The 21,741-nt window shown below is 41.5% G+C and overlaps 1 protein-coding gene across 4 annotated transcripts in view; it reads right to left on the bottom strand.

Moving 5' to 3' along the window:
• Positions 1-21,741, bottom strand: part of ENOX1 (ecto-NOX disulfide-thiol exchanger 1) — a 571,933-nt gene that overhangs the window by 239,814 nt on the left and 310,378 nt on the right. For 3 of the 4 annotated variants that reach the window (XM_047723525.1, XM_047723524.1, XM_047723526.1), the window contains one exon: positions 14,949-15,095. The exons of the other annotated variant lie outside the window; for it this stretch is intronic. In XM_047723525.1, the coding sequence (XP_047579481.1) occupies positions 14,949-15,036 (88 nt within the window). In that variant the 5' untranslated portion in view covers positions 15,037-15,095. The remainder of the gene's footprint in view (positions 1-14,948; positions 15,096-21,741) is intronic. 4 annotated transcript variants of the gene reach the window in all.

The following is a 21,741-nucleotide window of genomic DNA, read 5'->3' as shown; positions in this document are numbered from 1 at the left end:
AGCTCAAAGTTTATCTTAGAGCAGTCAAAGAAGTAGAAATAGGTGGCTGATGTGAAGATCCAAAAATGTTACAAATCCCTATATTAATTGTGATCAATATGCTTTTATATGTTGAACAGTTAAACATCGGCTTATACTACTTACTACAGTATTCAACCAACTCGTGACATTTTTTGCCATTTTACTGCCCTGGGACTGAATGGGAGTTGTTTGTTTCCTCCCTCCCTCCCTCCCTTCTTTCCTTCCTTCCTTTTTGGACAAAAATGACCAAAATCGGAATTCTCCTTTACCTACAATTTGCCAAGCATCTACAACCTTCACATATGTCAGCTGCTATAACTGTCACTGCAGCTCGACAGATCAGGAAACTAGAGATCAGAGTGTGCTGATGTATGCCTGAAACTGGAATACCATTAAAAAGTGTCCATTATAATAAAAAAAAAATCACTGAAGCATCATTTTGATCCAGGTGAAAATGTACATTCTATGTATAAAAGCACAGTTTTATTAAAATACTAAATATAAACCTCAATTATGAGAACCATAAAGCACTGTGTTCTAATGATACAATTTGGCTTCCTAAGAAAAAAACAGTATTGTTTCAACTAGTGGTACAAAAAAGATGTTAAAATCATTGGTAGGATATACTGACCTCCTATGCCTTTTGACCTGGGTCACTGAGAAGGGTATATCACCTCTGTGATATTCTTGCTAAAACTGTATAATCTCAATTTAATCAGAAGAGAGCATCAGACAAACCCATATCAAAGACATTCTGCAAATAACTAACCAGTACTCTTAAGAAAAAATGTCATAAGTATGGAAGAAAAAGAAAGAATGCAGGACTGTTCTATTCATTTTTGGTATTTCTGGTGTATTCAGATCGCCAGTTTGAAGACCAGCTGCCAATACACAGTATTGGAAGCATAAATGTAGGGTTAATTCTGTACTGTATCTAGGATATTAGCTAAACTTTATGATGCAAACTTGTATTAATATTATTTGCAGGGGCGCCTGGGTGGCTCAGTGGGTTAAGCCGCTGCCTTCGGCTCAGGTCATGATCTCAGGGTCCTGGGATCGAGTCTCGCTTCGGGCTCTCTGCTCAGCAGGGAGCCTGCTCCCTCCTCTCTCTCCGCCTGCCTCTCTCTCTACTTGTGATCTCTCTCTGTCAAATAAATAAATAAAATCTTAAAAAAATATATTATTTGCAATCTTCCCTAAAACAGTTACAATCGAAAGGAGATTCTTTGTTAACTAGAAACTCCAGTTAACTGATTGAAAATGACTTTACACTAAGCTAAATATAGATGTCATTTCTTACAAAGGCTGTATGTCTTCCCAAATCAGTATCTGAGCTCAGAAGATTAGAATCAGGATGGCTAGTTCCATTGTCCTAACCGGAGAGCAGACCTACAAGAGAAGTAGAACAAAAAAAGGTCGGGGGGAGGGGCAGGGATTGAAGCCAGGAGGAAGGAAACACTATTCCCTTAAAACACATTAATTAGCCTGTGAATACTACTAGATGCTCCAGGCTAGAAGTGAGCAGCTTGCTTCTAAACAGATTTTAATTTTTAATCCAGTGGAATAGGTCTGAAGCAGCTCTCCCACCGGAGGCCCTGGCCCAGAACCTACCTGCCCCCAGGCACCATTGCGGGTCTGCTGGTAACGGTCACCTTTGGGTAAACGCAATCTCCAGGCAGCTGCGAGGCTCTGGGAGCTCTGATCCCAAGGAGCAGTAATAAAAGCAGGACGAGATCTCACAGTAGGGTGGGGGTTTTTGCCTTCGGTATTTTTGCAGAAGTGAGAAAGGACTTCGCCAATTTAAAAAAAAATTTTTTTTTTAAAGTAGGAGTGGAGATATCTATGTTTGAAATAAAATTCTAATAAAGATCAGCTTTACTACTTAATTAAATTTGGGTGGAGGAATATATGTTAGTGCAAACGTGATATTCATGAGACAAACTGTCTGACATGGGAAAGATCTCCCAGGGAATCAAACGTCTAAATGCAGGGGGCCCTGAACAGAGCAGTCCCCAGCATGTCCAGACACGGAGCTAAAACAAGTAATGATGAACGGAGTCTGACCGATTCCCAAGCTCCTCACAGACCTCAGATTAGCTGGGTATTAGTGCAGCAGGTCTCAGCTGTCCATGGAAATGAGAACACATTTTAAAAGCTGCATTTGAATTTTAAAGGTACTCAACATTTCGGCATTGTTTACTGAAAAAGGTCAACATGCCTGTGTCTTATTTATGCAAGGCAGAACCTCAGTCTGAAAGCACTAGGTTTGCCACATGGCATTTGCTAAGAATGTGTTAAATGCATAGTTCCAGAGGCGAGAGTATTATTTTTCAACTCAATGAATGCATTATTAAAGGACTACTGCTGTGTCCTTATGGGCAGACGGGAGAGGAGGCAGGGACACTAAGTCACTCACTATAAATTCACAGCCACAACACCAAACCCACAGGACTTCAACCCTCTTCAATTCCCTTTTGGCCAATCTAGAAAAAAAGAAAAATGGAAACATTTAAATAAAACACATCTAAAACTTCAGAGCCAAGAGCAGGGTCTTTGGTTCTTTGGATAAAAAGTACCTCATGGAGATTTGTGCCTGGTGTCCTTTCCCATATTTTGGATCTGTGTGAACATTCACAAGAGTCCTCAATTTTTCCTGCAGATCAGAAGTATAATACACTGACTCCTTCCAATAAGATTTGTGTTAAAATCATGAAATGCCCACACAAGTAATTTTTTATTAACTGAACCTGAAATAGTACATAATACATACCAATTTTATGACAGTTAGAAGAGTTATGCACTATAGTAAGCTGAGAGTATCTCTTGTATGAATTAAATCTTCTTAGGAGTAAGTCCAGTGTTTTAAATAGGCTATGGAAAAGCATGATATTAATGCCAGGCAAGTTTTGACTGGAACACAAGCAAGCCTTTATCAGTCTAGGAGAAATACTTCTCTGCAATAGAGAAATTCCCTGATAAATTCAGAAATTATCATTTTACATATTTTTCACTTGGAAAAATGTTCTCTTTAAACTATTCTCTTTAAACTATGCATTTTTTATACATTATTGGATGTATAGCTATTAGATTTACATACAACTGTTCCAGTAGACATCTTCTATATCAAACAAAGTTAATCGGTGACAAAAATTCCTACCCTATTCGGATGTGGGAAGCAAATAAATGACCAGTATCCCAAAAGCATGGTACTATATGCCTAGTTTTATGTAACACTTTCCTCTTAAAAATAAGAATATGTAAAAAAACAAAAAACAAAAAACAAAACTTAAGTCTTTGGAAATTTTCTTCAGGAAATTTCAGAAGACTATGGTTGGTTTTTTTTTTTTTTTTAAGATTTTATTTATTTATTTGACAGAGATCACAAGTAGGCAGAGAGGCAGGCAGAGAGAGAGGAAGGGAAGCAGGTTCCCTGCTGAGCAGAGAGCCCGATGCAGGCTCGATCCCAGGACCCTGGGATCATGACCTGAGCCGAAGGCAGCGGCTTTAACCCACTGAGCCACCCAGGCGCCCCAAGACTATGGTTTTTAAATTACACTTTTGATTGGCTGTATTTTCCTCAACCTCATTTCCTCAACCTGAACTCCTCAATCAGCATTCTGATGCTGACATAATTTGGTCCAACCCATCCATAGGTACAGCGCACATCACCCACTCTGCTCTGCGTGGGTAACAGGAGATGAATCAGGCACAGTCCTTGGGTCCTGCCTTCCAAGAGTTCACAGCTGGGCAGGCAGGACAGACAGCTGGATACCTGGGGGTACCACACTGGGACTCTGTTCCAGCAGTATGAAGAACATGGCTCTAGCAGCTCAGAATAAAGAGCGAGGATTCGGGAAGGGGACATGGGTAAGGAGGGCAGAGGCTCAGTAGAGCAGATGACTTCTGAGCTGGATCTTAGAGCATGAGTAAGATTAGACCAGGCAGATGAGAGCATTCTAAGTTGGAAAAAAACAAATCAGCCCATGCATGCCAAATTTAAAAATCAGACTTTTAAGAGTGTTTTATTTCAGGGGACGCCTGGGTGACTCAGTCGGTTAAGTGTCTGCCTTCAGCTCAGGTCATGATCCCGGGGTCCTGGGATGGAGCCCCTCAGTGGGGCTTTCCCTCTGTCTGTCCCCAACACATGCGTGCACACTCTCTCTGTTAAATAAATAAAACCTTCTTTTTTAAAAAGTGTTTTGCTTTGTAGCGCCTGGGTGGCTCAGTGGGTTAAAGCCTCTGCCTCCAGCTCAGGTCATGATCTCAGGGTCCTGGGATCCAACTCTGCATCAGGCTCTCTGCTCAGGAGGGAGCCTGCCCCCCGCCCCCGCCACCTGCCTCTCTTGCCTACTTGTGATCTCTCTCTCTGTCAAATGAATAAATAAAATCTTAAAAAAATAAAAAAGTGTTTTGCTTCAAAAAGATTTAAGTTTGCAAAGCCTAACATGAGATAAGATCACGAAGTGGATGGTTACGTTCTCACCAGCCTACCCTTCTCCCAAGCACCCTAGATGTTTAGGAAGTAGGTATAATTAGAAGGAGCAGAGGACTGAGAGCCCCTTGGTAGGAGCAGAGAAAGTGAGAATCCTTCCGGAACTGAAGTAAGATTGGGAACCAGCACTACACGCCTGTGAGGACAGGTGTTCCTGCTGAAATGAGAAAAAGCGTATCGCAGTGATCACGCATTCTCGGTCTGCTTAAAATGCAAGTTACTCTCTTTAAGAAAGAGGGCCTGCCAAGAAAAAAGCCTGCAAAGTGCCATCAGCACAGGGTCTGTAAGAATTCTGCTCTGTGCTAGCGCCTACTGGTCACAAGTTGAGGTAAAATCAAGAATTTCCTTTCAGTGACTGAGTCACTCTGGTACTTGAGCGCAGGTGAAGACAGGCCTGCAGGTGAAGACAGGCCTGGTGTTTTGTGCTCTGCCCATCTCCTGCCGCAGAGGGAAAAGAGAGGGGGAAAGCGAGGTCAGTAGGCCTGGAGAAGGAAAGGAGTTATGGGAAGTCCCTGTCCTCAGCTGGGCTCTAGGCAACGGCTCTAATCTCTGAGGATTCTAGCGCTCAAGGGAGGATGGCTGGTTAGTGGCTGAGAGATGATGAGGAGGACAAGACTTGGATGTACTTTCATAGTGCCTAGAAGCTAGCCAAACCAGAGTTTAAAAACCTAAGGGACATTTAGGAAGCCAGAACCTAAATATAATAGGTAATATTTTGCTTATTCCTATTTCATAAAATGAAGTTCATCCATTCATATTGGTATTATTTTCAAAGGGGTAAGTTATGTGTGAGTATCTATGTGTGCACCGGTGTGTGTGTGTGTGAGAGAGAGAGGTTAAAAAAATAAACTGAGCATCTGGAGTGTGTGCATTGTTTATTTTTCTTTGGGCCATCTATAGAGGTAGAGCCAAGTTTCAGGAAGAATGTATTTAGGATGCCTGGGAGTGTCTTAATTGTAATTCCCTTTTTATCTGGGGAATTATAAAGTTATAATTCCCCATATAAAAGGAGGCAGCTTCTGAGAGCTGTGTGATTGGCCCCTGAGCCTGTGGGGCCCCGCATGCCTCCTCCTGGGGCGTGTAGGCTGTGAGGCATGGGGCAGGGCTGCTCTAGGCTCTCAAGGCTTGGATTCTGACTCCCAGTTGGGGAGGGGTCTGCTGCTGGCCCACTGCATGAACTTGGGCTGATCACAATTTTCTCAGGTAAAAATGCAAAGCCAGGGCTTGGATTTTAGGGACTTTTCATGGCTGTTTCCTCCCGCAGTGTTCTCTGACTCGGTAGCACAGCGTGACGTTCTAAAAAGAGGTTTTCATCCTTCTGGGTTTTACTTACTCACATTTGAGAGTCGCCGTAATAATAACAATGCCCCATCTAGTGTCCAAACGGGGAATACTGGTCCAGGAGTACACGGTGGGGAATGGCTCTCAGCCCTCTCTGTCATCAGGGCACAGAATGGCAGCTGGCAGAAAGGCTGCCCAGGGGGTCTTTATATCTCACTGACCCAACTTGGTGGCAAAGGACATTTTTGAAAAAGCTGGGTTTTACAACCTCTAAGGATGATGTACAACGCCAGCACAGTAAGACTTTTATTAAGGTTGCCCAGAATGATCTTTCCTAATATTTTTACTGGCAGCGATAGCCATAAACACAGACGAGCCTCAGGGGGCTGGAGATCAGAAGGCAGCATCTTGCTGATGGACGGAAGGAAGGGATTCTGGGTGTGCCCCAAGCAATCCAGCCTCGTTCTGGCATCTCAAGTAGATTTTCACAGACAAAACCTGGAAGTCTGGCAGGGTTTCAATTCCCTCACCTTTCCCTTTTTGTTTCTTTCCTTCCAAATGCTCTCACAAGGAAAACGAGTCTGACCATTAGCAGCTAACCATATGCTCTTAGAACGTCCCACGTTCCTTACCACTCTCTGTCCCTCTTCCGACTGAATGCTACCCCACAGCAAAGAAAGCACGGGAGGGAAGGAACACAAATACTAGGACAATGCACGCATCGGTTAAGCAACGGGCCTCCTCCTCCTGTGTTTGACTCTCTTGTGCTTCTTTTTCTTCACTTAGTGCGGGGGCAATTTAATTTTTATACTACCTTGTAAAAATCGCTGCGCTGTGGGACCTGCCTCCCTCTGGGAAGCCAGGTCGGTTCTGTGGAACATTTGGGCAGTGTCTCCTGCATGCCAGACACTGTCTTAATGATGTCTGGGCTAGGAGAACATAATGAGCCCAAACTCAGAAATTCTCCATCGGGCTGCCCGTCCTGCCCACAGCCCTGTGACCTAGATTACTGGAAGGACGTTTCACTTCTTTTGACCAAGTTCTTAGCAGCAGAGATTTTTCTCCTTGTTTATTACACTTAAGCCTGATTCTCTTGATGGTTGAACTGACCCCAGCAGCTGCATATCTTTTGGAATTCTGCAATGCTGACCCAGGGCTGATGGCCAGAAGAACTCACCTGCCTGTTGACCTGCTTCGATCTCTTCTTACTAAACTGGTTGCTTCTCTGTCACCTCCCTCATTAGTCTGCCTTCCGTCCTTACCTTCCAGTCGGTCACTTGGAATTCTATGATTTACTAGCCCCTTGCAACTTCTGCTCATCCCTGAACTTTGGTTTGTCAGGCAGTTTAATCTGCCTCCACTGAGATCCATATTCCAAAAATCACTTGATTCTAGGGTGTCCCAAATTTTCCTGACCCCCCTCATCACACACTCCATATACCTGCTCCATGGTCTTCATGCCCATCCTGAGAGCAGCATGCCCTCTGACTGAGTTCAGAGTGATGATCTCTGCTCAGTCCCACTAATCTAAATACAGGTCTGGTGAGTTGCGGTATTCTTGACTACAACTATCACTTGGTAACCAGCAGCTCAGGAGGTTCAAACAGAAAACTGATAAATGAAATTTGCCTTAGAGGCCCTCCATAACACAGTGATCTTTGACAAATACTGAAGAAAGAAGACATCTGGAATATTTACTGAACATCTAGAATGGTACCTGGTACATGATGGGGATTCAAAAAAATTTCGGCAAGTTATATGTGGATATCTTTTAAATAACAAATTATAAATGTTTGGAGTTCGAATTGGATATTGTCAACTCCTTTCAGTTAAAGAATCTATCTAGTTCATATAGATATCCCCAGGGCCCAGCACAGTGCCTGCCATATAGTAGGGTTGATAGAAATTTGCTGAATTAAAATGACTTTGTAGAGAAAAGTATGTCAAAGTCACTTCGGGAAGATGTCTAATTTCCCAGGAGGCTAGATGTGGTAGGACAGCTTAAGATGTCCAGACAAAACTATCAGATCAGTTGGACCCCTAAATCTATAGGCTACAATATTCTGGAGGCACTAGAGTCTGTGAATCTACCCCATGGGTATGAATCTCAAAAAGAGAGGAATAGGAACTCTTCAGTGACCTAACGTACATTCCCCTCCTGCTGGGAGCCTCTGTGCCTTCAGGTTTGACCTGGAAGGCAAAACCCTTCTGGACAGCTGCTCACTCATAAGCAAAACTAGGAAGCTGAGCTTGGCCATGCCCCAATGATACCTGAAACACGGATGAACATGAAACAGCCATCTATGGGCCCTCTAATGGAGCCCAACATAGTTGCCACAACAGCTGGATGGCAAAGGGCCAAGAATGTAATGCTCTTAGTGAATGGTGTAAGGCTAAGTGGTTTAGAACACTTAATTTTTTGTTATAGTTGAAGCTATCCAGAAATGTAGGAAACACTATACTTAGGTCATTCAAGGGTGCAAGATTCTCAACGTATATTAGAATGTGTTAGTGCTCATTTTGCATAAACCATAAAGCATCCATTTTTAAAATACTCATAGCAATCAATGTTTTTAATTGAGCAGAAAAACATATAGAGCTATAGAAATGTTTAGTCTGAGCTGTGGTTCCTGACAGTCATCTTTGGAGATAAATTTCCACAATGGATGTTTCAATTAAGACAGTAATATTTATTGAAAGGTAAACCATAAATGCATAGTCACTTGAAACATTATTGAACAGAAGTAATTTATACTGCAGCTGGAGCACTGTATTTTAGCCCTGCTTTGATTTTATCAGCATTTGTCAATTAATCAACGTGAACCTTGTAAAACATGTTCTCTTATTAGTGGAAACAAGCAATTGCTTGCAGACTTTGAAGGAAAGGTCATTTAATAATTTGCTAATTGTGCAAAGATAGACTTAAACCTAAAAAGAAAGGCAAACAAACTCCCATTACTGCTGTGCATACATGAGACTTTAAGTTTAACCTTGCTCACTTAAATGTGGTCCATGATTCCATTTTTGTTTTCATTTTTAACTGAACAGCAGAGAAAGATTAAGACAGAAAAAAAAGTAACCTCAGGTTTTAAAATTTATTTTAAGAAACTTTTTTTTGTCACCTTTACCATTTCAAAGGAGTTGCTGGCCTTGAGGCTACGGTTCTAAAAAATTAACTATATTTTCTTGGGGGGAAAAAAAGAGAAAAAAGACAAAGCAAAAGAAATAGAAAACAGCAGCACCAAAGAGCCATACAGTGGCAATGTTCCGTTTCCTTCTTTCTTTTTGGTTTTTTTATTTGCCTCAACTCATCCTTCATCCTGCCAGATGAGATGTCAGCTCCTGCTTCTATCTGCTGGTTCATTTTAAGTTCAGTAAGTGAGCAAGACGCTGAGTCAAGTTCTCCCAGGGCAAACCCCGCACCCGCGCACGCGCTGACTCGACTCCCTCCGCCCCCCAGAGACTTCCAGCACCCAGAGACTTCCACTTCCAGCACCGCTACCATGCGCTCTGCAGTCACCCACGAGATGCCACATTTAAAACGGGGAACATACCTCGGGGAGCAATTTCTACACTGGCGTCTGCAGGACTGAATCGAGAAATCCGCACCATCTTGGAAGTGGCTGTGACACCGAGGACAAGATCACATGCCTCGAGGCATTTGTAAGACTAAGAATTTTGCACGGAGTTTACGGAGAGGAGACCGACATTTGTGGAACGGAGATGGGTGCTGCCAGACCCAGTCTGGGCAAACTGCTTCGCTGCACGGCTCCTTTTATAAGGGTTAGGAGGCCAGGAGTTGCTCTCTGCCTGCTCAAACTGGCTTATCAATCCATTCCATTCCATTCCGTTCTGTTCTGTTCTAAATAAGTCATTATTTCAGGCACATTTCCCTAAGCAGATGCAAACACTCTTTTCCTGTGTGAGATTCCCTTGGGCAAATTAGGCTTCTTGGAAAAGGGTCAAGGAGCAATCAAACAAAATACCTACTGAGAAACAAGCCTCTGTTTTCGGGGGATGCTGTCAGTCACACCAGCCAGGAATCCGATTTAAGACACTGCCTGGGCCGTAATCTTGAATGTGATAGAGCTGGTGATGGGGCACAGACTCCTGATATCTGCAGCCCAAGTTTCTTTTTATGGTCATAACTGATAGGCTTATTTTTTTTTCCCCAGCTTTATTGAGGTAGAACTGGCAGAAACAATTATATAAATTTAAAGTGTACATACAGTGGTGATAGATACCACAACTTTATTGTGGTAATCATCTCACATAGTTACCTTTCTGGTGAGAAGGGTTTATGTCTCAAGGAAACAAAACTGATAGTCGTAAGACAATGGGAACAAATCTCCTTTTCTAATATTTCTAATTAAATGCTGCTAATCAAATTCCAATTTCTTAATTAAATTGTGATAAAAACTTTTATAAGGTGAAAGTTACTATAAAATTGCTATCTTGTGTTCTCATCATCTTATCTAACAAATGTGGGATATTTCTGGAATAAACACTCATTAAATTTTTTTTTTTTAGTCCAAGGGAGAAAAGTCCCTTCTATGTTCTTTGAATATCTGCCTTAATTCACTTCAGGTTCAGGTTGCTCACTTGCATATACCAAGACTTTTTTCCAAACAGGAGAGACAAGAGGCACATGCAAAAGCAGGCCGGCTGGTGGCTGGGTTACAGAAGGGCTGTTTCCCGACAGGAGTTATTTCGACATAAACACATATACCACATTACGAAGCCACAGGGAAAAATGAATGGATGTGGATGGCAGGTTTTCATTTGTTTCCGTGACATTCTGTAAATAAGTTTGTGTGTTTCAATTCAAACGGTTCCATTATCTCAGAGGTCTTAATCATTTGTGATGGCAGTTTCGGAAGTGCTCAAAGCATGTGCTTAAGGAGCATTACTGGCATTTGGTGTAGTCATGCTACCTTAAGCAGATTTACAACTTTGTTCATGGTTATTCTTGATCATCTCTATTTAAAAGTAAGTTCAGGCTCATGAGGTGCCTCAAGCATCTTCTGGTGTTTCTGTCTGTTGGTCAGCTCTCCCCCCACCATATCTCGCTTTGCTGGGCACCCTCACACTCTTCCCATGAAACTACAGTTGGCAAGGTGAAGGGCGGGAATGGTGGCTGGTGGCACTAAACTAGGAAACACATTTAAAGAGGACAGCCTTGTTTGAAAATGTCCCCTGGATTTTGGTTGTATCAGGTGAGGCGAGGCCAGAATTTTAGGAGATGTTTGCCCATGAAAAGACAGTTTGCCCTATGCAGTTCCCAAGAGGAGGGGGCCATGCAGTGCCAAGAGGGTCTGGAGGCGCCAGGGTCAGCTGGAATCAGAGGGAATAAAGGGGGAAATTGGGCAACAAACTTGTTTGTGGTTTCTGCAGGAAAGGCAAAGCAAGGCAAGGTGAGAGGTTTAGGGTTGGCTAGTTGGCGAAATTTCAGTGGGTTCTGCGGTATATGACTGGTTCCCAACTGTCCAGTATCTGGTGCTGAGGTGATTTAGTAGGGGGGATAATATTCTGGACTACAAGAGCCTGAGAAAAGGAGGCGGGTGGGGGCAGGGGCTCAGGATGGCTTGATTTGCACATCCAAAGAGTGTTCCTAGGCCAATTGTTTGAGATCTCTAGGAATTAGCTAATCCTTCAAGGACAGAGCCTTCCATAGGATCTGCGAGGCCCTAGGATGTCCAAGTATCATGAAATACAGAAAATAAAAAACACGATTAATGCAACCCTGTCAGAAACACTGCCTAAGAAGCATAAGAACAGAGTTTCTCAGACTCCACGGGGCAGAGAAATCACCAGGTGTTTTGTTAAACTACATGTGGATTCATTCGATCAGGTGGGGTTTGAGACTCTACATTTCCTATAAACTCCCTGGTGCTGCTGGGACCACTGTGAGAACCTAGGGAGAAGAATATCCCTACAAGTCTGCTCTCTAGCTCACCTTCTGCAGAGAAAAGGGGAGGACTTCACATTTACTGAGCCCTGCTGTGAACCAGCTCCCTCCGGGCACTGAATATTCAGACTTCATCATATCTCATTTGGACAACACCTGCTGCTCCTAGGAAAAATTATCCCCATTTTAGACGTAGGAGAACTGAGGCTCCGGGTGATTAAGTCACATGGCTTGGGTCACTTAGTAAGAAGTTATAAATGTATCTGACCTAAAAACCTTTTTTTTTTTTTTTTTTTTTTGCCCCACTACAACATCAGTACAGACGGCACCACTCTGATGGAAAATAAAAAGTCTGGTCTGATAAAGGCTTCATAAAGTATAAAGTCCATGGACTTGAATCATGGGGCATTTATAACTTGACTTCCAAAAAGAAGGGAAATTCTAAATGGTGTTCATTATCTCGGGACCAGAAATAAATGGTGCTGACTAAATAACTTCTATTTTTTTATGGCCTTTCGAGAAACACTGCAAATGGGACTCCCTCTTAAACTAGTGTTTTTATTTTAAGAAGTGATGCGTGTATGCGGTAAGATACATGCAACAGAAGTTACTCTTCCTCCCACATGTCCTTAGTTCTACAGCTCACAGAGAACTGTCGTTAGGTTTGTGGCCTTCTAGAGATTCTGGATGAATAATAATATTCTATGCAAATAATGCACTTTTTCATACAAATTCATTCATACAGTCATTTTAAGGCACTGGGCGGGGGTAACAGTAAATAAAACACACAGAAACCCTACTGTACCTTACATTCCAGTAAGGAATATATAGATCATAAACAAAATAAATACATGATATGTCAAATAGGGATAAAAGTTAATGGAAAAAAAGCAGGAGAGGGGATGATTGTGATTGTAAACACAGTGGTTAAGGAAGAGCGAACTGAAACAGTGACATCGCCGTAAAGACACGACGGGAATCCTCCCATTCCACGCTGACTTTCCCTTCAGCAGTCTGAGTTAAAGCTCTCCCCATAACAGAACTGAACAAGTCTACCTCATTCTCTTTCGTGGGTCCATAGTATGCCACTGTTTGCACATAGGAAGGTTCTAGATTAATCCTGCTGTGTAACTTGTTAAGATGATCAGTTAGTTAGTGGTCATAAAAAGATTGGGGGAATGTGGCATCCAACCTGATGAAGTAGAAAGGGACCTCAGGTGCTCAAGTGTAAGAAGCTCTGGATATAAGTCCCAGGGCCACTCACAGCCCCCCCCCCACCCCCGCACCGGTGCTCCTGTTATCCTTGAGTATTGCTGGAATGTCTTTTTTAGTGTTCTGGCCTCAGGAGAGGCTCTCCCCTTTCCTGCCTCATCTTAGCCTATGCTACTGTCGACCAGGCACAGGGTGATGTCTAGAAACTCCTCTAGCTGGGGTTGGTGGGGCAGCCAAGGCAACACCCTGTTTGCAATTTTCCTCAATGCCAGTCTACCTGGAATCCTTACAGAGTCAAAGGAAATCTTTGACCCTCCAGGTGACAAGCTTTATACATCCCCCACAAATGAAGCAGAAGCAAACATTTTAGGGAACAGGTAACCCTCTGGGCTCTGAAGGCAATCTTCTCCTTTAGGAGAAAGCATGTGAGCTTCCCTAAAACAAAACAAACAAAATCCTTACCTTCCAGTAATATTTATTAATGTGGATACAGATGTTTAACTCTGGGCCATCTGACTGAACAGATTCCACATTTAATGAAAGATTAATTTATTCATTTAATTATTATCTGAGGCGGGACCTGGATTATGTCAGCACTCAGCCAAGCTCTGTAGGAGGAATAAATATCAGTGCAACATGGCTCCTGCCCTTGTCACCTTCTAGCTTTCAGCAAAGACAAGACAAGTAAAAACCAAACAACACAACATAGCAGGACTGTGGTAAGTGGTGCCAAATGCAATACAACAAGGATTAAAACAAAGGGGAGAACACTATGATCCGAGGCCTCTTGAAGACCCTTCGGAGAGGAATCCGAAGGGAGATACAAAATGGGGAAAGTGGAACAAGGAGACTCTGGGACTGGGTGAGTGTGTGTGAACACGTGTGAGCGGAAGGGGAGCACAGGCCCAGCTGAGGGGAAGAACAGATGCGGCAAGGGACCGCGCAGTGGCCCTGTAGAGCTTCAGCGCTGAATGTGGGGTGTACTTGGATGGCAGGCAACGTTGGCTGGGGTGAGACCAGCAGAGGTTCCTAAGGCCCCGACTTCGTTATTAGATGTGGGCTAAATACATTAGTTCCGAAAGAGATCCAAAAAAGCAACATTAGCTTCTTCCTCTGTTTTTGTTTTTTTGTGGTGTACAGGAGTGGGGGAGGGTTGTACTCTTTGGTTTTACAACCTCTACTTCTAATTCCAGTAATTTTTAAAACCCACTTCATACTTCTCAAAATAAGATATGCCTATAGTTTAAAAAAGCTGTCAGGCCTATACTATAAGGCCTATAATTAAAAACAACCATCCCCTCTGTCACCTGTCCCCCCCCACCCCTTCCTGTTCCTCGGAGGAGATCGCATTTTTGGTTTGCTTTATTATGAAAGAGAGTTATTTGCCAGAGTGAGCTTGCTACACAGGTAAGTCTTTGGCCCCACGCAGTTACTCTCAGTTTGATAAATCTATGTGTTAGCCAGAAGAGAGATACTAACCGGTAACCAACCCATCCCTCCCCACAAAGAGGATGAATCCTGCCATGGAAGAGAAAACTACTTTCAACTTCCAGATTTAATTTAAGTAATGTGTACATACTGATATTTCTTAAGTTACCGTTTTTAGAGATTACCTTCTGTCTCCCTAGTAGACAAAGAAAAGTTTAACAGCCCTGTACCATCACCACCTCCCAGCAAGCGTCCTCCCGTATCTCCCCACTACGTTAAAGTAGAGATTTGGGGTTGAATCAAAACTCTGTGTTTAGATTGTTATGACTGTATAATAGTTGTTTACTATTGAGCCACATAGACTAAGAAAACACTTCCTAGCTTGTTCAATATTTAGTTTTTCTAGTGGCTCCCCCCCCCTTTTTGTCTATTACTAATTGCTCCTGCACTTTTTAAAGTTTAAACTTTTTAACTACAAAAGCCCTATTAAAACCATTTTTTCTTTACGTGATCAACACCATCGGTTAATCTGTCACTTCTATTCTTCCCTCGAGGATCCTCCCACTGAGTTGTCTGGTCTAGCGGTTTCCCAGGCCAGCTGCCCACCTGTTGTCCTGGGGCTTCTTTTTAACACCATCTTGCGAAATCCCTGCGCCTCTCGCCTGTGTTGGGTCCCCCGTTTCCTGGATCCCATGGCTTCCTCTTTCTTGGTTTACATCCTCATTTTTGTAGAGCACATTCTCTAGTAGCTTCCTGAGAAAAGGTACATGGGAGGTAAATTTGTTGAGACCTTCCTTGAGCGTCTGAAAACGTCTTAATTCTACACTCAACACTGCTACTTAAGCTTGTCATTGAATCCTAAGTAAAATCATCCACCTAAGCATTGTGAGGGCTGAACTGTCTTTGGACACTTGAGGAGCCTGGTGTCATTGGTATTCCGGATCTTTTATATATGACCTATTTTTCTGGAAGGTTTTGGAATCTTCTTTGTAATCCCTGGTATTCTGAAACCTCATATTAAAGGATCTCAGTGAGGATCTTTTCTTATCCATTATTCTGGACCCTTCAAATGTGGATATGCCTATTGTTTCATTTTGAAAATTTTCTTGTATTATTTTTTGATACTTGTCTCCTCACCATTTTTTTTTTTTCCCTGTTTTCTCTTTCTGGAACTCCTATAGTAAGATGCTGAATCTCATGGACTCATCCACTGCATTTCTTACCTTCTTTTCCCTCTTGTCCATCTTTGCCCTGTTAATCTACTTTCTAGAAAGTTTACTTGACTTTATCTTTTATACCTCTGGATATATATTTTTTTAACTGTAAGTTTAATTTCCAGGAGCTCTTATCTTCAGATTATCCTTTTTAAAAATAGGATGCCCTTTTTATTTTGTAGATCTAATACTGTCCTCTAATCTTTTTGAAGATATTTAGGTTCTTTAAAGTTTTACTTCTACTTCTGAGTTATCTATATTTTCACTGAGCAAACCCCCCAACTTCCCTGTTTTGATCTCTATATTTTATTCTGTATTTTATGTTGGGGCTTATACTCACTGGTGACTCTCTCACTATTCATTTATATTTCAGACACACACACACACACACACACACACACACACACACACATGCACTTTGGAAGAGTTGAGTCTTTACAAGACTAAGTGGAAGCCCTGCATGGGTGCAGGGCATTTTTATTACCTGGCAAGCATCCTTGTGGGGTAACTGGGTGGGGAATCCAGCCATTTTGATGGGAATTCCAAACAACAGTCAGGTCATTTCTTTGAGTTGTTCGGTTTCTCTAGATGAGCATCCTTTAAACTCTTATCTAAAGAGCCGGTCCCCAGCACTAGCTGCTCTGGAGCTCTGCTATGAAATAGTCCAGGAGGGTCAAACTTGTTCCCTGTGGAGTTTAGTTCCCCTGGCTTTACCTCTCCAGCCTGGGCTACATTTCCTTGAGTCCAGAGCAGCTCTGAGTCACTTTAGCTAGAGACTGTGCCTCAAGCATCCAGTACGGATGGAGAACTGGTAGGGACGGTGTGATGCAGGGAGAGGACTAATGCTCACACCCTTCCAAGTCCCCCCAGGGTCCTGCAAAATGAATTTACAGGCTTTTCCCAGGCTAGCTTAGCTCCTCCTCCTCCATCACAGTACCATCTTCCCCAAATGTGCTGACATCTCCTACTTGGCATTATCTCCTCCTTGGCTTGGTCTCTCTTGCTCTCATTCTCTTTTTATCTTTTTGTAGCTTTTTTTGACCCTTTACTACAATTTCAGGGAGATTTTGGGATAAGAAGATGTGAATGCATTGTCTTCAATCTGACAGAACACAGGTTTCCAGTCTTATAAATTTTTTCCTGGGTTTTATGTACTTATTATGTATTCTACTCTGGTCTAGTTTGTTTATCCAGAGAATTTCAGGTTACCCCTAATCAACGACTGAAACCTATTTTCAGGGAGGATGTTGCCCAAATCATTTTAATTATCCATTATTTTCAAGGTAGTGTTATGCAAAGTGAGTTGAACTCCTCTAAGAACTTAGCTTTATAGTGTCTCATTGTTATCTTGACTCCAGTAGTTTGGACATGGGTCCAACTTGAGGCAGATGCCACGTCAATTTCTTAGTACAGGGGAAGGAAGGAAAGAAGGGAGGGAGGGAAAAAGGGTGGGTTGAGAAGGTGAGCTGGGGGGACAGAGTGGGGAAGGAAATAAAAGAAACAGACATCAAGAAAAGGATTTTAAAAAATCCTGAGACGATTGGCCCAAATAACTATTTTAAGAAAAGCTGTATAAGTTTATTAAACAAGAGAAAAGATTGCAGAAAGTCATCTGACTTTAAGATAACTCTAAACAATGCTCACTCACATGGAAGGCATTCAAGTAATGAAATCACTAAGTGTTTAGGGAGAAACTCCATCCATCCATTCATTCAGGAACATGAACCCAAAATTCATATAAAAAACACCATTATTCAGCAAAAACAATCCAGATAAGAAAGTGTCACAATTACATGCTCAGATTATCTTCTAGTTATGTTACTGTCCTTTTATTGCCCCCCAAACTATCTATGTTTGGTTTCAGAATGCATGCATGTATGTATGCACTAATGTATATTGTATATATTCCTTACCTCGTTCCCAAAATAAATTTAGGTCAGATTACTGGTTATCCTTTTAATATGTTTTTATTTTTCCCAAGTATATTTCTTACAAATTTGTCTACCTGAAATTATGTAATTCTCTCTATACTATGCCGTAACTCAATTATGGGCCAATAACTTTTTTAAAAAGTAAGTATGTTATCCACAACAATGCTTCTAAAGCAGCTGTGGTCATATCTTTGTGCTTGATAAGATGAAAGACTTTGTAGTCAGACGGACCTTGTTTTAAATCCTAACTCTTCCAACTTACTGAATGTATGATCTTCAGAAAGCTCACAATCTCATTAACAGGAAAATGGACATAGTATTATCTATTTTGCAGGTTTTTATGAAGATCAAATCACATAATACATATAAAGAGCCTGACATATTCTACGTGCCCAATAAGTAAAAGCTATTAAAATCAGAGCATAAGAAGAAACCTTTAACTCTCTAGAAGCACATCTTTTCTAAGTGAACAGTTTTCACTTCTGTTCTTAGGCATCATATCACTGGTAAGCTGGTCCATTAGAAGGAACATGTGAGTTACTTAGGAGTGATGGGGATAAGTTCCATAGGCAATTAGAGAAAGCAATATGGGGGGGGCAGGGACCGTGGGAAAAAATTAAAGATAATATTTGACTCTGGATCAGTTTCTTAACCTTTGGGGACACTATTAACAGCAAAATTGGGAGGCTAGATGAAGCTCCTTCAGATATGAAAGAGAAAGAGTTCTACAGTTAGGTAATTTTGGAATATGTGTTCAACTCCCCCATTCCAGGGACCAGTTTGGATTTGTTCAACCTGGCCTATCACAAACTTATTTGCTTACAAATCATCCCCACTTTTTTTTTTTTTTTCAGGTACTACTTATTTCCATATTTTGGAAAGGATGATGAGTTGACCTGCAGCTTCTCATTCTATGTTTCTCTGAGTCTTATGGCCTCAGCTAAATGGTCTAGATAAGGAAAAAAAAGGGAAATATAATGTGTCAGAGGTTTTATTTGTTGATTTCTCCTACAGCAGCATTTAACTTTTATGGGAGAAAGTCTATCATGGTTCCAAGGAAATTTCTAAGTATAGGTTAGCATCTGCTCCACATGGTACCATCAGTATCTCTCATCACCAACACGTTGAATGCACTGCTGCCAATTTGGTAGATCTGATTTGGCGAAGAAGAGAGTCAGATTACTAAGACACATCTGGCAATTTTGGCAATCAGTGAATGAAATGAATCAGCAGGGTAGTGATCAGACTGGCTGCTCAGTGATCAATGGGACCTGGATGGAAAATCTCTGTGGGATAAATTAATCCTGAGGCTGCTGGACTACAGCGTGAAAACAGAAGAAGACTCAAATGGGCATTTCATGGGCATAATTTTTAATGCGACAATTACAAGTTAAACCACTAAAACGATTTGTCAACTAAAACAATTTCACTTCTCCTATCAACCTACCAGCATTTACTTTGATCTGAAAGGAAAGGGCTGTACTGTATGTTGCTGGCAATAAAAGGATATACAGCAGGAAAGAGGCCGAAGAACCTACCAAAAGAGTATCCAAGAGCCAGAAGCTGCGTCAGGAACTTTCCATGTAGCCTTTAATAAGTCTTTGTTTTCTTACTGGTAAAAATAACTATCCTCAAGGAGCTTATAGCTAAGTTGATTATATTTACAAATTTGGGATTTTCATTTAATGCGTTCTTACATTACAAAATCATTCTTAATTTATCTATATAGCAGAGATAAAAGTGAATGAATATGTTGATGTTCTTTAATTAATTACATGAAATAAAGCCCCCTCCTTCATCTTAATTGCAGGAATTCCAACACAACCTGTTGCTATGTTTTCTCTTTTTTCTCTTGATTTGTCTCTTTCCCCTCAGGGCTGCTAAGGTTTTAAAGTGTTCTAATTATTTCTATCTTTTCATTAAATACTCTGCCTCAAAAGCATACTTTTCCTCCTCCTTAAAAGGAAATTTATCAAAAAAACAACATTGTAGAATCCAGAGAATGAGTGTGTTGGTAGTAGGGTAGCCCAATCATCCTAGTTTGTCCAGGACAGATAGGTGTCCCATGTGTTGGGCCTTCTGGGCTAAAACTGAGACAGTCTCTGGCAAACAGTGACAGTGGGTCACCTTGGTTTGTAGCCTGAGTGAGAGGACTGGACTCTTGCACGAGAAAGTTGTAATTTTAATCTCCCTATTAGAAGTTCTCTTCTTTCATTGCCAAACAGCTGTAGAAAGCAATCAGACACCAGATGGATGAATGAATTTAATGACCTTTAAGTTTCCTTTACACCAGTGGTTCTCAATTCTGGCTCCTTTCTAGATCATCTGGTTAAGTTTTTTAAAATGATGCTATTCCCAGATTTGGTCTGAAGGTGAGTCCCAATCATTAGAATATATATTTGAAATTCCCCAGTTCATTCTAAGGTTACCATGGGCTAAAAAACACTACTTTGCATCCATTCTGGAATTCAAACTATAGATCTAATAAGAGCCACTCAGAGCCAGGAGAAATCTACTTTATGGGCACTGACTTTTTAAATATTACATGTAAGTTTCCATTTCACATCTTAAACACGTGAGAACCCACAAACTGACTGTACATTTATTTACCTAAGGATCAGGATATATAAGTTTCTGTCTTTTCATGTTTTCATTCTGACCATCAAACACCACCATCTATTGCCTTTGTGTGTGTGTATTGGGCACTGTGGGGCCACAAAGGTTTAAAACTCAAAACTCAAGCTGCCTTCAGGGAGCTCACCGTGTAACACATGAAAGGTGACTAAACGATGGAGTCACCAACCGCAAGAGGAGATCAAAGAGGAAATGGCTGTGCCCAGAGATGGTTGAGAAATCTGCACAGGGTGGTAGGTAGGGTTTAAACAAGGCCTTGAAGACTGGGTAGAATTTCAATTAGAACCAGGAAAGGCAACCCCAGGAGGGAGAAAAACACTTTTGGGGTAGGTAAGAAGCAAATATAAATATAATAGGGGTGCCTGGGTGGCTCAGTGGATTAAAGTCTCTGCCTTCAGCTCGGGTCATGATCCCAGGGTCCTGGGATCAAGCCCCGCATAGGGCTCTCTGCTCAGGAGGGAGCCTGCTTTCCCCTCTCTCTCTGCCTGTCTCTCTGCCTACTTGTGATCTCTGTATGTCAAATAAATAAATAAAATCTTGAAAAAATATAATAAAAATAAAATAAAGTAATGTAAATATATATACACATTTTACACAATGGACACCATATCTAGGGAGGCACGTAGCTCAGTATAAGGCCAACCACTGAACAAGGGGGTCATAATTACCCAATCATTTATTTGGTGATGATCTCCCATGACACTGAAAATGAGAACTGGACTGGTGGATGAAAGAGCTGGTTTAAGACAGGCATAAAGTCAAGCTTGGGGACCAAGCCACTGAATGGCAGTGGCAGAAGTCCCTTCCCTCTCTCGTGGTAGGCCCACTGAAGAGACCTCATCACCCAGACATCAAGTCAAATGCTCCAGCAGTCGCGGCCAAACTCTTGAGGTTCCACCCTATCCAATCAAGTGGTTATTTAATGTTGAAGGACTACAGTTACAATAGAACTTGTGCAAAAGTTACGCATTAGTTTTCACGTTATGTGATTATCAAGGAATGATTTTCAATTACTTTTATAATGCAATGGCCTTTTCTCTGATTTCAGAATTAAAGCACTACTCTTCCATTTGTCTTTGCCTCCTAAAAGAGTTAATTTTCCTATTTATTCCAATATCTGGTCTTCATGCAAGATATGAACTAAATGTCAATGAATGATCTGGGTATGCATCATCTCAGGAAGTCAGTGGGCAAAATTAACATTTAGAAGTAGGCACCACTGGTTATTTCACACATTATTAACTTATATTACAATTCAAATAAGCTTACAGCTGGCAAAAAAAAATCTCTTCTGTAAAGTGATCTCAAACATAATAAGCTTAATCAGAGATAAATTAAATTAGGCAGCCATGCATACTACAGCATATTAATTCTGAGTAGTTATTAAATACATTTTCTGTTATCAGTGGCATGAACAACATTATATGCAAACATTCTTCAAGAGGGTAGCAACTAAAGTTTATGTCTGGGATGCTATGTGCCTGACATTTTCCTATGCCTTCTTACACTTTTAAATAATCTTCTCTGCTAATAGGGGCACTAGGTTTGGTTCCCATAAACGAGTCAACTTTACTCCCAGACAATTAAGCTAAAGAACAGCAAACAAAACTGCCCGGGGGG

Source organism: Lutra lutra, chromosome 3 (assembly GCF_902655055.1).
Source record: "Lutra lutra chromosome 3, mLutLut1.2, whole genome shotgun sequence".
In the NCBI taxonomy this organism is placed as follows: domain Eukaryota; kingdom Metazoa; phylum Chordata; class Mammalia; order Carnivora; family Mustelidae; genus Lutra; species Lutra lutra.
This window is presented reverse-complemented; position numbering and strand designations above follow the sequence as displayed.